Source organism: Heterocephalus glaber, unplaced genomic scaffold, assembly GCF_053883595.1.
Source record: "Heterocephalus glaber isolate CG9 unplaced genomic scaffold, H.glaber_assembly_v1.0 deba00001452, whole genome shotgun sequence".
Classification (NCBI taxonomy): domain Eukaryota; kingdom Metazoa; phylum Chordata; class Mammalia; order Rodentia; family Bathyergidae; genus Heterocephalus; species Heterocephalus glaber.
The window spans coordinates 25,956,566-25,972,148 of NW_028258302.1; the positions used below are offsets into that span (position 1 = coordinate 25,956,566).

The window sequence follows — 15,583 nt, forward strand, 5'->3', positions numbered from 1 at the left end:
GCCATGGGTGTTTAGAATTTCACAGAAGCCTAGAAAAATGTACAAACTTGTCTGTGTAGCTGTGCATTTGCACATTGCTGGGGAGATTTTCAAGAGTACTGCTGTGCTTGGGTGAATCTCCCCAAAGATCTCTATGTAAAGCCTTGGTCCTCTGGGTGGACCTTTGAGAGGTGTGGTCTAGTGGGAAGTCTTTGGGTCACTGGGGCCAGACCCCCAAGAAGCACATGGGACCAGGCTTCTCCCCTCTCTCTCTCTCTCTCTCTCTCTCTCTCTCTCTGACCCAGTTTGAGGTTTCAGTTGTGACCATTTTTCTCCTATGCATGCTCTCATCAGTAGAGATGCAAACCATGGGGATACACTCACTCTTGGATGTGAACCTGCAAAACAGTAACCTAAATAAACATCCTTTACTTCCTAAGTTGCCCATGTTGGGTATTTTGTCACAGTGGTAGAGAGCTCAGAGATACACAGGTCCTCAGGACAATAAAGCTGAAGAGTCTCTGGTCTTTGCCACAGGGAAGAGCACCAGGCAGGCAACTAAGAACCTGGCTCCTGCCATGACTCCAGGTCTAACAGCTTCAAGACATCAAAGCAAGCCCCTGGAAACCCAGACTTCTCATCTACAGAAAGATTTCGTTCATTTCTAGTAGTCCTTCATGCCACACACACAAGTCTCCAAGAGGCATTGCCAGTAGTTTATAACACCACAAACGTTAGATGCCAAGCTTGGTACTCCAGAACTTAGGACAGGGCTGGAGCTGGTCTGAGTACAGTGGTATTTACAACTAACTGATCACAACCAGTAACAGATTTCTTTGTTGCTGGGTGTAGTGGTTCATGCCTGTAATCGGAGGATCGCTGTGAGTTTGAGGTCAACCTGGACTACATAGTGAGTTCAAGGCCAGCCTGGACTACATAGTGAGTTCAAGGCCAGCCTGAACTACATAATGAGAACTTGTTTCAAAAAACAAAAGCCAACAACAACAACAAGAAGACAGGACTGGGTACATGGTAAAAGCATAACAAACAGGCATTAAATGAGTAAATAAACTCCCAAAGGAAAACTTTTTTTTGCACCAAACCAAACTATCCATCTGGGTACAAGTTAACCTGTTTGGAAAGATCATTTAATTCTCTGTACAATGTCCTCATTTGTCCTCCAGTTTCTGAGAGAAGAATGTGATTGGCTCAGCTGTTTCTATGACAACCAGTTCCATACCTTTTCCACTGTCAAGCAGTACGAAATTCTGCTATAGTGTTTTAAACCACTCAGGAAACCTGAAACACTAGACATCGCATTCATTCCTATTGCTTCTCTTCCCCACATACCCAGGCCAGGTCGTAACAAAAATATTTTTAGTTTTACAGGCCACACAGTCTCTGTTGCCACTGCTCAGCTCTGCCATTATGGGGCCAAAGCAGCCAGAAAAAAATGTGTAAACAAATAAACCTAACTATGCTCCAATAAATTACCCATGAACTGAAATTTTAATTTCTTGAAATTTTCATGGTCCACGTAGCATTTTTTCAATCACTTAAAAAAATGTAAAAATTCTTCTTAGCTCCAGGGCTGTAAAACATAGGTGACAGGTTGGATTCCCTAGAAATCTGGACCCTTCTTACCGTGCTTCTTTGACACAAGGTCTAGAAGCTGGAAAGTACAAGTAAGAGCTGAGCAGCACTTTCTGCAAAACAGTTCTGCAGAATCATCTGGCTGACTTTTCTATACTTTTTTTATTCTTGCCTGCAAGTTTAACTTACAAATTATTTAAATTAGAAGAACTGAGATAGTGAGGACTATAAAACTCAGTTAACATTTAATCCTAAGAACACTAATAAAAAAGTGTTCTTACATCTTTCAAAAATTACATTAAAGTCTTATTATGCAGGGACTATTTCTCTATCATTTTTAATTGATATATAACTCTTCTTCCCTCTATCCTCCTGACTATTGGCTGAATGAAACAGAAGAAGCAAACTACCAGTTTTTATCAAAAACAAGGGATATTTCAGAACTATTAAACAGATAAAAACACTGCATTTTTAAAGGCTAGAAAGAAATACGTATTCTTGGTGGTTATGTAAATTAGTATGATCCTTCTAGAGGACTATTTGGCAAAATTTACCAAAGGTTAAAATGTACATAACTTTTTAACTTAGCATTTGTACTTCTAGAACTTTATCTTAAGGAGGTAATCGGACCAGTCATCACATACATATACACAGTTAGATTTATACTTTGAAGAATTGTTTATAAATATAAAAAGGCTAAAACTATTTAAATGTCTAACATTGGGCCTGAGTAAGGAAATCATAGATGATATTCAATGAAATTCTAGGCAGCCATAATCAATAACAGTGCAAATAAGTAGTTGTCATGGATATGTCCACAACTTATTGAAAGGAAAAAGTATATTATAAAAAAATTTTTAAATTTATTATAGTAAAAGATACATTGGCATGAACCCCCTTGAAGTGCAAGGTCCTGAGTTCAATCTCTGGTACCAAAAAGAAAAAAAATAGTGCCACTTGCTTCAAACACACTTATCTCATCATTCTTCCCACTTTCTGAAGCAGTTCTCGTTTCATGAGCATCTTTACAAGATGTGATTGACAATACAGTAAATACTGCTGCCAAGTGCCATCCAATGGAAAGGCAGGTTTGTGAAAATATTACACTGAGTCCTCATCCACCTTATTCACTGGATCTGGCACTGCGTGACTTCTGGCTGTTCCTCAAAGTCAAAATGACTATAAAAGGTAAATGCCTGAATTGATTCAGGACATTGAGGCAGTCTCAACAGTGCAACTGAAGACACTCAAACATTCACTGTATGTGTTTTTTTTTGTTTTTTGTTTTAATCATTCCACAAAGATTTTATTCACATTAATCTTGCACAGTAGCAAAAAAATTAAAATTAAAAAAATTTTAAAAACATAAAACTAAGCCACATATCAAAGAACAATGTACAATAAAGATTTGAACTTCTCAATGGCATTGGAAGGTTATTTCCATAAATAACATTTACAATTCTAGTGTTAGGTCTTTCAAGGTGTCTGAAGCTTCACAGTGCTAGAATTGATTTTTATCAGAACACATGCAAAAATGTGCAACATAATAATCCATATTAATGACACAAAAAAGCAGGCCAGTTATTTTTCATTCCAGCATGGCCATGCCATTCTATGTTCTAAAAGAAAACAACCCCCCAAATCCAGGTCCCATTCATTCTTCAATTATGCCTTTTGTCACTCTGCTTTATTATATTCAAACAGTCACTGTTAGTGCTCTTCACCACGACTTTCAGGTTGATGTCACTCTCTGCCTGCTGGCTGTCAGGACTGGGGGATGCCCCCTCCCAGATTCACCTTCTTCCGGATGTCTTCATCATTTGCTCCAAGAGAGGCATAGAGCTTGAATGCAGCCTGGCGGAGTTCGTGAGCATGTTTTAAGTCATGATCAAGCCTTTTTATATCAGTGATGGCACTCACTGAGCTGGGATACTTGAAATAATCAGCAAGCATGGCAATGAGGTGATCAGTAATGCTAGCGATTCTCTGTAGCTCAACATCTGGCTCAATCAGATACGCGAGTGTTTCAGCTCCTTCAACTCTCTCCTCTAGTAATCGTTCCTTACTGCACATTCGAACCAAACAAGGCAATGTCTTTAATACAATACAGTTATCATCTGTCCGAATTGCTCCAGCTCTACACACGTAAGTTAAACATTTTGCTGACGTTAGCTGCATCTCGATAGCCTTATCCCTCTGTAACATCTTCACAAATATCTGCGGTAACAATTCTCCATCAACCAAAACGTTTACCAGGGTCATGGATACCTGGGGGTTTTCAAAACCTAAAACAGAGAAGTATTTCAGGGCTTGCATTCAAACTTTGTAGGACAGTGAGGTTAGTAGGTGAGCAATATTCTGAACTGCACCATGGTTAAATAAAATTGTTTGATGATCTGGCCCTTTACAGCAGTGTGAGAAGATCTGACAGATATATTCCTGAGTATAGCGGGACCTGCTAAGCAGCGCCATGAGGTGTGGTATCACTGTGGCATCTGTATACAACAGCTCCTCTGGAGTGACAGGACTGGTAAAGATGGTACGTAGGCATCGGAGGCAAGCTTCAATGAACTTCAGGTCTGGGGACAGCAGTCCTTGCAGTAAGGCAGGGATAATATGGCAGTCTAGTAGAGACTTGACATTATTTTCAGTACCCATAGCAAGACTTCCCAGCACCACTGCACATTCAGTTTTTAGCTCAGTGCTTGATGTTTCTTGCTGAAGCAAATACAAGAATCTTGGAACAGCTCCTAAAACAATGAGATTGGCTTTCTGCTTGTTGTTTCCAATGACAGCATTTTTCATGTCTATGACACCTTGTAGAACTTTCTGGGGATCAGGGTCAAATAGCCTGTCAACATAGTGGCGACTGCTAGCTGTTACTTCCTGTAATCCCAGCTACTCAGGAGGCTAAGGCAGGAGGATCGTGAGTTCCAGACTAGCCTGGGTGACTTAGCAAGGGCTTGTCTCAACATAAGAAGGGCTGGGATGTAGCTCAGTGGTAGTGTGCTTGCCTAGAATGTATGAGGCCCTGGGCTCAACTCCCAGTACGAGAGGACGCTCATGCAGATTGGGGTCTCCAACAGACATGCCATCTTGAGCCTCCATTCACTGTATGTTTGAATCACACCTCATATAAATTGTGCAGTCTGCGGTGGTTTATTATAGCAGTACAAGACAAAGTCAGAAACTATCTGTACTTCCAGGTCAAATTTCTGTGAATCTGAAACTGTTCAAAAAATAATGTCTAGGTAGACTCACTGAGAAATAGGGTAAATAATTCCTTTCACAATAGCATCCAAAAAACTGAAATACCTAGGAATCATCCTAACGAAAGAAATCAAAGACCTCTTCTCTGAAAACTATGGCACTCTGAAAAGAGAGATTGAAGATGATATCAGAAAATGGACAGACATCCCCTGCTCCTGTCTAGGAAGGATGAATATAGTGAAAATGGCCATACTTCCAAAACTGTTATATAGATTTAATGCAATTCCAATTGAGATCCCAGCAGCATACTTCATGGACCTTGAGAAAACAATCCAAAAATTCATTTGGAGCCAGAAGAGACCCAAAATAGCAAAAGCAATTCTAGGTAACAGAGACATGGCAGGGGGTATCACAATCCCCAATCTGCAACTATACTACAAAGCTACTGTGATAAAAACAGCATGGTACTGGCAAAGAAACAGACTTGAGGACCAGTGGAACAGATTACAAGATGCAGAAACAACGCCAGACACACTCAGCCATCTCATCTTTGACAAAGGAGCCAAACACCCTCACTGGAGGAAAGATAGCCTCTTTAATAAATGGTGCTGGAAAAATTGGGTTTCAACTTGCCAAAGATTAAAACTAGACCTGTATCTCTCACCATGCCCTAAACTAAAATCAAAATGGATTAAAGATCTAAATATTAAAATAGAAACTCTGAACCAGTTGGAACAGAGGTTAGGTAGAACCCTTGAAGACATCGGTGTAGGAAAAGATTTTGTGAACAAAACCTCAGTTGCCCGTGAACTAGCACAAACAATAAACAAATGGGATCTCTTCTTATTAAAAAGCTTCTGCACAGCAAGAGAAACCACCAGTAGTGTGAAGAGACAACCCACAATGTGGGAAAAAATCTTCACCTGCTCTTCCTCAGACAAAGGTCTACTATCTATCTCGAATCTATAAAGAACTTAAAAAGATCAGACCTCCCAAATTTAAAGACCCAATCTGAAAATGGGCATCTGAAATGAACAGACATTTCTCAGACAAAGAAGTAGAAATAGCAAATAAATACATGAAAAAATGTTCAACATCACTGGTCATTCGAGAGATGCAAAGGAAAACAACGCTGAGCTTCCACTTCACTCCAGAAAGAATGGCTGCTATCATGAAATCAACCAATAACAAATGCTGGCAGGGCTGTGGGGAAAGAGGAACCCTGCTCCACTGCTGGTGGGAGTGTAGACTGGTGCAACCACTGTGGAAATCAGTATGGAGATACCTCAAAGAACTAGGACTGGAAGTCCCATTTGACCCCACTATTCCACTGCTGGGGATCTTCCCCAAAGAATTCAAAGAATCATACCACAGTGATATATGTGTGCCCATGTTTATAGCAGCACAGTTTGTAATAGCTAAAACTCGGAAACAGCCCAAATGCCCATCAACTGGAGACTGGATAAAGAAAACGTGGTTTTTTTATAAAATGGAGTACTACTCAGCCATAAAAAATGAGAAATTAGAGACATTTATAGCTAAGTGGATGCACATTGAGGCAATACTCTTAAGTGAAATAAATAGGACACACATGTGTAAATACCGAATAGTTTCTCTGGTGTGAGAAATTGAAAGTGTAAATAAGGACTAAATGTATAATAGGTAATGTGAAATAGGAAGAAAAGGGGCAAAGGGGAAGGAAGTGAGAGGGCTAGGGGAAAGGATAGAAAGGAATGGGATCAATATGAGAAAATGGAAAAATAGGTACAAAATCTTTGTAAATAGGGAGGAATGGAGGGGTTGAAGGGAGGGCGGGCAAGGGTGAAAAATAAGAACCAAGAGAGACTATGTAAAGGTGCAAATTTCCAATGATGAATGTCATTATATTGTATACCTAAAATGTACCAATGATTAGAATGAATAATCGATAATGTAAAATAGGAAGAAAAGGTCCAAAGGGGTAGGGGTAGTGGGAGGGGCAGGGGAAAGGAAAGAAGGGAAAGGAAAAAATGATGAGAAATGGAAAAAATGGAAATAAAGTCTTTGTAAATAGGGAAGGGTGGAGGGCGTGAAGGGAGGGCTAGGAATGGGGAAAAAATAAGAACCAAGATGCATTATGTAAAGGTACAATACCCAATGAGAAATGTAATTGTGTTGTATATCTACAATGTACCAATAAAAGAATTTAATAAAAAATAAATAAAGACCCAATCTAAAATAAATAAATAAATAAATAAATAAATAAAGTAAGTCTAGGGCCAGGGATTTAGTTCAATGGTTCCACTGCCTGCCTCGAAAGCACAAAGTCCCGAGTTCAATCACCAGTACCAAAAAAAAATAAAAAAAATAAAATCTATTAGAAAAAAACAGACATTAAAATAATTCTTATTCAAACACTTTAAAGGTCCTGTTCATTAAAAGAAATTGGAAAGCAAAAGAAGTAAATTTGAAAAGGCTTTTATCAGAGATGGTTTAAAAATACTGTGCACTGCTTAGTACAACTCAGGTGGTGGAGAGAAGTGCTACAGGCAGTCTCCTCAGTTCCCTAGTAGCTCCCCACCAAAACCAGATCAAAGGACACACTCTTCTCTTTTAAGAAGCTCACCACTTTATGCATTCAACCTGAAGATATTCTACTGTTTCTCTCCTGTTACTCCTGATTTAATAGAATGTTTTCAGTGAAAGCTTAGAGGACTTAAGACTGGGTTAGATAAGCAAGACCTCAAGATAAGCAATTTAACACTTTGTCTTAAATTTGCTTTAAAAAAGAGTTCTAGCTGGGGTATAAGACCCTGATGCTAAAAGATAAGCCAGTCTTAAGGGGCTTTGATAGAGCAACAAATACCAAGATGAGATTCTGATAATAAGCCCTTTTGGTTAAGGTAAAAAGCATTCTGATGGAAGCTGGGCAATAAATCAGGATTGGGATACATTAATGAGGAAAACTAAATTTTACCTTGATTTTCAATCTCTTCTATATAAGAAATATGTACAATATAATTTATACCTCATCCTTTGCCATTTACATATACATATAGATCTACTCTTAACAGAAGTAAATAATTAAGGGCTTAAGGTTTCTATATAAAATATATGCCTTGAAAACAATATCCAGACTTTTTTCAATTGCTAGAAGGAAAAGCCAGCCTTGACAAAAACTAAATCCTTAAACTTGGCTAAAAAGAACTGGTACTCTCATGAGAATTTACAAACTACAGCAGCACTTTAAATTAACAATGGAATGTCAACAAGTTTATAGTAGAAATCAAGTCCCCAACACACTATTATCATCAAGTCATACTATGTATGAATTTCAATGCAAATGAAGCTTAATTAATTTATCCAAGGAAGGAGAAATAATAAGCCCAACAACATCAAACTGTTACACTGGGCAGAACAGGCACCATTAGCGTAATTGTAATATTAATGACATTTGTTCAAGCTTAGCATGATACACACAGAACTAAAGTAAACATTTTCTGTACCTAACAGCTTTACTCTGATGAGTGCTAACTGGGACAGCATATTTGTTAAGTTTTCCCTGGGAAACTTTAAAAATGCAATGCCTTTGGACCATAATTTTGTGGTCAAGACATTTTTAATGATGCAGGGATTGTCTTCGGTAATTAAAAAACATTTGGCTGCCAAGTTTTCCTACAGTTACTCTTTTACCTCAAAGCAGTAAAATAACACAGTGTTAATGATTCTCATGGAAAATTCTCCTTTTCTAAAGCTCCCTGGTTTAATTATCAGAAATATGTCAGATTCATGGGAAACACATTCAGACTGACTGGAAGAAACAGTTAGATCAAGCTATGGTCTTCAGAAAAACAGCCACACCTCTAGCCTCCCAATGCCCAGAGCTTCCCGATGGGAATTGCCCACACAGTTCCTAACCACTCTTTAAACTTTCAGGCTTTTATATGTTAACCTGTGAGAAGCAGCTGTGATTCAACCTAAAACAGCTGAATAGATAAGAATGTTTTTCCTGATTACTGAAAAATTTAACTTGCTTCAAAAGAAGTCATACTATAGATCCCTCTAAGGCCAGAAGGAGCTTCCTCAGGGCATAGATCTGAACTAAATTCAACGTAAGTGCAGAATTCCCATCCAACACCCAGGGAACAATACATTTTATCTTTTCAACCATCCTAATGTGATATTATTGTGTCTCCACTTTTTTTGAGGAGTTTATAGCCCAGAGGTTAAGAACCCTGCTCAAAATCATGAAGCTAGAAGCAAGATCTGAACCCCGGTAAAGTATGAAAACATTTAACTGCCCCACCATTTAAGCAGGAGACAGACTCTGGCTCTCCATCTGCACCACTGAAGCCTTGCCCTTATAGGCAAAAAGAGCTCCTGTTTCCTGGCTGCTGCTTCTCTAAAGGAGTGTGCTACCACCCTGCTGCATATTGTCTTCCTGAATTATTGTGAAAATATGAAATTAACAGAATGATTACTTTCAAAAAATTAAAAGCTCATATAAATGTGAGATATTAAATACATCCAACTCTGAACAATCCAGCAACACAGAAATTACTTTCTTTTCTTTTTTTTTTGGTACTGGGGATCAAACTTGGGACCTTGCATTTGCGAGGCAGGTGCCCGAACCACTGAGCTAAATCCCCAGAAATTACTTTCTAAAGAGGGTGTTTTCTTTGTAGCTGCCTTAGAGTGTCTTTCAGGGTGTGTATCTGCTGTCACCTGTGAAGTGACAGACCATCACACAGGAAGGTCTCAGTTGCAAAGCAAAACAACCTGGACAAGGCAATATAAAGACATATTTGACATTTATTGTTGAGGACAGCCAACTAGTTTCAAAACACAAAAGCATATATAAATAGTAGTTTGTATCCAGGGAAACATTTTCTCTTTAATAAAAACATTCTTGATTTTAAAGAACATATTAAAATGATTGTTTTAATTCTAAAATGTCTAATCCTGAAGAAAAAAAAGTAATTTGTTCAAAATGTATACAACTTTGATAAACAAAGAATCAGAATTCTTTCTTACCTCCCACATGTACACATTATTCTTAACCTGAGATCTTTTTTTCTTATCACCAACAAATGGCCCAAACTTTTTGCCTTTTAAAATAGGTTTAGTGGCCCAGACACCTAGAAAACAGAATCAGTATTTTAATAATGTATTGTGGTTGTTTTAAGGATTGAAAGTATTAAAGTCAACTCAGTTTCACAAAGTAGTTCAAAGACTACACATACTGCCTAAAAGCAAGTTAATGTTAAATTCACTGAGATCAAGTTCAGCCAAATTAAATCAAAGCCTCAACAGAAATTTTTATATTCTTGGGTATTCTTCTTTATCCTTCTTTATATCCTTGGGTATTTTCTAATAGTCTGTAAAGGACCTGTACTATTTTCTAGAAAAAAAAAGGTTTATGTTTAATTTTTACATGTAAAACTGTCCATACAGTATAATCACAAATACTTGAAAAATAACAGTCACAAAGAAGAAAAACATATTAAACAGAGTAAACCTACAATTTAAACTCTTTATTCTGCTTCTCTACAGATTTCAAATAGTCTCCACTACACATGAGTTATTTTTATAAAGATTAGAAACGTGGTTTTATGAACAAATGTTTTTGAAGCTCATCTGCTTAAATAAAGTAGAAAGCATCTCCCTCTGGCTAAGCTTCCTAAAATTATAGTTAGTAGGACAATTTACTTTTCAGAGTTTCAAAGAGTCAAAATATATGCTCATCCATCATAGCTACAGAATTACTTCTACTTCCTATGCATTGGCCATAAGCAAATAGATATGATGAAGCAGCAGCTGGAGAACTATCAGGAGCCCAGCCCAGGAAAACTGGTACCCAGGCCACCTCAGACAGGCTCCTTCATCTTTTGCCTCAGCTTCCTCATGTACAGAAGGGGGGTTGTGCTTGTCCTGTCCAGCTAGAATACATGAATTCCACTTTGCTGTAAGTCTGCTATGAATTGCATTTGATAACACCATTAACAATGAGCTGAGCTATAAAATCAATCATTTTCATTTATACAATAAAAAGTAAATACTCCAATTGTTCATTGAATGTCCAATGAGAAGTAAGAAAATTTCTTATTAAAACTCATTCACACATATATACATATAAGCTGGAATATAAGAAGTACATCTTTAATAAAACAGATACAGAATACAAATATGATGTGTTAAAGACTGTACTTTGACTACATTTTATAATTTACTTTCTTAGCTCTCCATCTAAAGGTCAGACCACAAAAACATGAGCAATATACACAAGGTTGGTTTGAATGCAACAAGAAATCCTGCCAGAAGCACCTGGACACACTCAGTTTATGTCACTCACTCAAATATCTACTGAGAGTCTACAGAATGCCTGGAACTGGAGACATAAAGATAAATAAGAAATGGAGGCATTCACAATCAATGACAGGACAAATGTAAAGACAATTAGAAAATGAAATAAGCATCATAACATAATTATATTCAAGTCACAGTGAAATCAGAAAGGCAGGAACAACACATTCAGTGGGAAGAAGCCCAGGGAGACACAGTGGACATCTAAGCAAGAAACGAAGGGTTAGTGGGGGGATGTACTCCTAGTTTTATTTTTATAATGTTAAGCCATCCTGGACTCTTGACTAGAAAATACATAAACATCCTATAATCTTCTGAATCAAGGGTAAATCTGTTCCTTGTATGGCACACCGCCTACCTTAGACACTTCCACAGGAAGCTGTATGCTCTCTCTGTGACCAGAGTACTCACCGATACGGGTCTTGTCAACAGCAGATGGGAAAAGTCTCACTTCCTCTGGAAGTCCTCGAAGCACATGTTCAGGTACCTCAGCCAGGATCTCAGTGGCTGCCACAGGCTCAGGAACGTTCTGCAAGTAAAAAAAAATAAGAGGATCATAGCAAATGAAAGAAAACCCAAGTCATGTTTTGGGTATTTTTCCTCCTTTCTGGTCCAATAGCCAAATACGCAAAAACATAACTGAAACTAAAAGCGGGCTAGCCAGACAGAAATGACGATGTTAAGCATTTTGAGAGTTACTCTGATGCTTATTTGTGAGTCTCTAAAAAGAACCACTGAAACCTTCAAGCATGTCTGTGTTGATCTATTTTGTGCCAGCTACTACAACCATCATCAAAATATGTAAATCTCCAGCATCACAGTGCTTTTTAAGCTCCAGCAGAAACTGGCAGAAAATACATCTTCAGCTTACTTTTAAATCAAAGGTTACCATCAGCATTTTAGCATTTAAAAAAATAAAAAACAACACTCCCCACTTAAAGGACTAATTGCAACACACGCTATAAAGGCTGCTCTGACCAATCCAACAATGCAACTCCCAGCAACTATCTCCAATTTCACCGAGCTTGACTATTTCACCCAAGAACACCACAGCTTACTGTTGTAGTCCCTCACTGGACGTGAGACTTTCCAGGACAATAATTAGCAAAGTTACAAACATACCAGTCACTGAGAAATAAAGAATTTTATAAATTACTTATCAAAGTTTAGGTTAGAATTCATAATTTTAAGAAATATGAGGCTATTACATACATATATAAGGAAGGAGGAGATTCAAGCCAATTGGTACACCGTGACTGTTATTTTAAAAGTAGGGCCCGGGGATTTAGCTCAGTGGTTCTGCCGCCTGCCTCCCAAGTGCAAGGTCCTGAGTTCGATCTCCAGTACCCCCCAAAAAAGTAACTTTCAAGTCAATGGAAAACCAACAGTCTTCTAACTGGTACCACATACACCCTGAAGAACTGATGTGTACATAATGGGCTGTGTAGCCTTAGTGTGCAAAGGGAAACACTTTCTAATTGACTTTCAAAGGAGCCAAAGTAAGCTAAAAAGATTATATTTTTCTACAACAATGAAATTCTTGTAGTCTTTAAGAATGTTATGTGCCAAGAAAAGATTATCTTCAAATGTGGACTCCCAGCATTTTGATTTTCTTAATTATCAGTAGGCTGCTTCAGGGAAATAAACCCCTTGGTCATCACAACGTCTGCTCTCTGGTCTGCTTGAGGTGGGAAAGCCCAAGAGGGCATCTAGAGACTCCAGTGCTCACTCTGCCTGAACAACAAAACCCCTGACACACCTTCTCAAACATGGGAGTATCAAATCACTCCATAAGATAGCCTCCAATCAGCTAAAATGTGAACAAATTTAGCACTGACATTTCTCACTTCTAAATATGGTATTGTTTTTAAAATTTTAATCCATAGCCTAGATTTTTTGAAATGTGAATAAATTTGTTCCAAAGGAAGAAAAGGTATTAAATTGATAGTTGATATCCTAGGGTATACAATGATTATTTCATAATACTGATTAGAATACACAGTATCAACAAAACACTGGCCACTTAGTACAGTCACGTGGAGTTTTCTCCTTTCTTGGTGATGGCCCTGGGCAAAGACTTGGTGCCATTTAACCTCCCCAAGAGCACGGCCCTTGAAAAGATAGTGTGCCTGTTAACCAGATTCATGCTTCCACGTACTGCTATGAGAGCAGTAACAACAACTTAATAGTGCTTCCTTGGTGCAAGGCACTGTGCTAACCACCTTACAAGCTTGACAGAGTTGACTTCTAACAGCCCACAAGACAGGTGCTACCAGTGATGGACCTCACATCCCCCACACACTCAGAAGAGGGAAGTGATGCTTAGAGAAATGGCCTAAGTTTCTTAAGGACTGAATTTGAATTCTTACCTGTCAGATGCTAGAGCTCAAGCTCCTAACTACTGTGGTTTCCATTTCAGATTTGCTGGAATATAATCTGAGAGCCTCTGCCCCATAGCTTCCAGACTTCCACAGAAATGCCAGCAGGAGATAGCGCCTAAGACAGGCATAGTCATTCCCATAGGAAATGTGTAATTTGAATACAAGATGGAGACCATGTGTACTGAAATTTCGGAAACACCTATGAACATAAAGGACACCAGCAGAGCTGCCAGAGGAAAATGAAAACAGGAAAATTCCTATGCCTTTGTATACCCATGATTTTCAACAAGGGCTCATTTTCCTAGTAGAGGAACTAAGCTTTCATCCATTTAATGTAGTATTCCTCACACTACAATAGGACTCAACAGGAGACCCCAATTCACTGCTCCCCGCTTCAGACACTGGCCAGCCCCAGGACTCCCCTCCCACCTCCCCAGCTCCTAAGAATCTCCTCAGCAGGGGGGGGCTGCACACTGGAACATTCTCAAGAAAATCAATGATTCAAGAGGTAGAAGAAGACAGGCTCATGGGATGATCTGCTCAGGCAGAACCACTCTCCTGCTTTCCTTATTTTTCTCTCATAGTTCTTATCACAATTTTTAATAATTATTTGTCTAATTAGCAGTTTAATGTGCACATCTCCTGAGAGGTGCAGTGAAGACAGATGGTGTCTACTTACTTGGTGCTGCATTCCCAATGCTTAGTAGACTTGATAGTTTTGCTGTTACTTGATTACTTGAATGAGGACATGATGCTTTATAAGCTCACTTAAAACTTTTTTTAAAGGAGAGATACATAAAGGAGAGTAAATAAAACAGCACAGGCTTCTCTCAGGAAGTATTCTCTCTTGTACCTAAATTTCTTGAATATGAGGTAGAAACTTTTAGGACCTCCACGGACATCAAAGCCCATAAATGCTCAAGTTCCTTATATACTTTAAATAGCACATTATTTGCTTAAAACCTACAAATATCCTCCCATGTACTTTATATCATCTTTGGGTTACTTATAATACCCAATGCATTGCAAAAGCTACATAAATAGATGTTATACTGCATTGTTTGGAAAATAATGACAAGAAAAACAATCTGTACATGTTCAGTACAGAGGCAATTTTTTTTCAAATATTTTCAACCTGAGGTCAGTTCAATCCACAGACACAGAACCTAAGGATACAAAGTGCTGGCTATATCAAAACCCTTTTTTAGAAAATGTGGTATGCTTCCAATTCCAAATAAGCAATTTGAAAGTAAATCTTTGGAACAAAAGAATGTTTAAAAAGAACCCTCTCCTCTCTCGCTCTTTCTCTCTCTCTCTCTCTCTCTCTCTCTCTCTCTCTCTCTCTCTCTATATATATATATATACACTTTTTTTTTCAAACAGTATTAGATGTACTCTTAAAACTGAACAGGGTCAACTTGGCTCTTAAAGAGTCATCATTGGATCCTGGCATTATTTCCCAGATTGATCTTATCTAAAAGAAACTGCAACACCTACTCCATTTTAATGTACTCACATATTTCTGAGTCCTCAGGAGGTAGGGTAATGTTTTGGGCATCACATTTGCCCCAACAATGCATCATTGTGGTAAGGAAGACAGACAAAATCAAACACAGGCACACAGTGTTTGACAATCAGAACACAAATCAAGCACAGAAAGGGGTCCCAGTGATGGAGAGAGGTACCACTACAGACAGGATGCTCAGGGAACCATGTTAGGACACCAGAAGTGGACGGTTTGGGGAGGACACACATCTGCCAGGAAAAGGTACAGCGGGGACTATATCCTGAGTTGGGTGCTCTAAGAGCAGTCAGCAAAATGACCAATGTGTCCAGAGATGAGGAAGTGAGAGAAGCAGCCAGAGTGGAGGCAGGAGGCAGGCACAGTAAGGTTTTCTGAGAACCCATCGCCATTTGCCTGACTACAGGTTGAGGTGCAGGAGGCAGCTGTCCAGAGTGCAGAAGACAGCCTGCACAGGCAGCCACCATGCCACAGCTCCTTCCTGAGGCCTCTGGTTCCCCTCCCTCTGCAGTGGCCCAGTCTCCCAGCACCCTGTCCTTGCTGCTCCTGTCCTGGG

The 15,583-nt window shown here is 38.8% G+C and overlaps 1 protein-coding gene and 1 pseudogene across 5 annotated transcripts in view; both read right to left on the minus strand.

The window, feature by feature from the left end:
* Positions 1-15,583, minus strand: part of Prdm2 (PR/SET domain 2) — a 122,433-nt gene that overhangs the window by 80,835 nt on the left and 26,015 nt on the right. For all 5 annotated transcript variants that reach the window (XM_087215757.1, XM_004850315.3, XM_087215753.1 and 2 more), the window contains 2 exons: positions 11,536-11,653; positions 9,796-9,899 (listed from right to left, as the gene is read on the minus strand). In XM_087215757.1, the coding sequence (XP_087071883.1) occupies positions 9,796-9,899; positions 11,536-11,653 (222 nt within the window). The remainder of the gene's footprint in view (positions 1-9,795; positions 9,900-11,535; positions 11,654-15,583) is intronic.
* LOC147827290 (armadillo repeat-containing protein 8 pseudogene) lies at positions 2,840-4,468 on the minus strand (annotated as a pseudogene).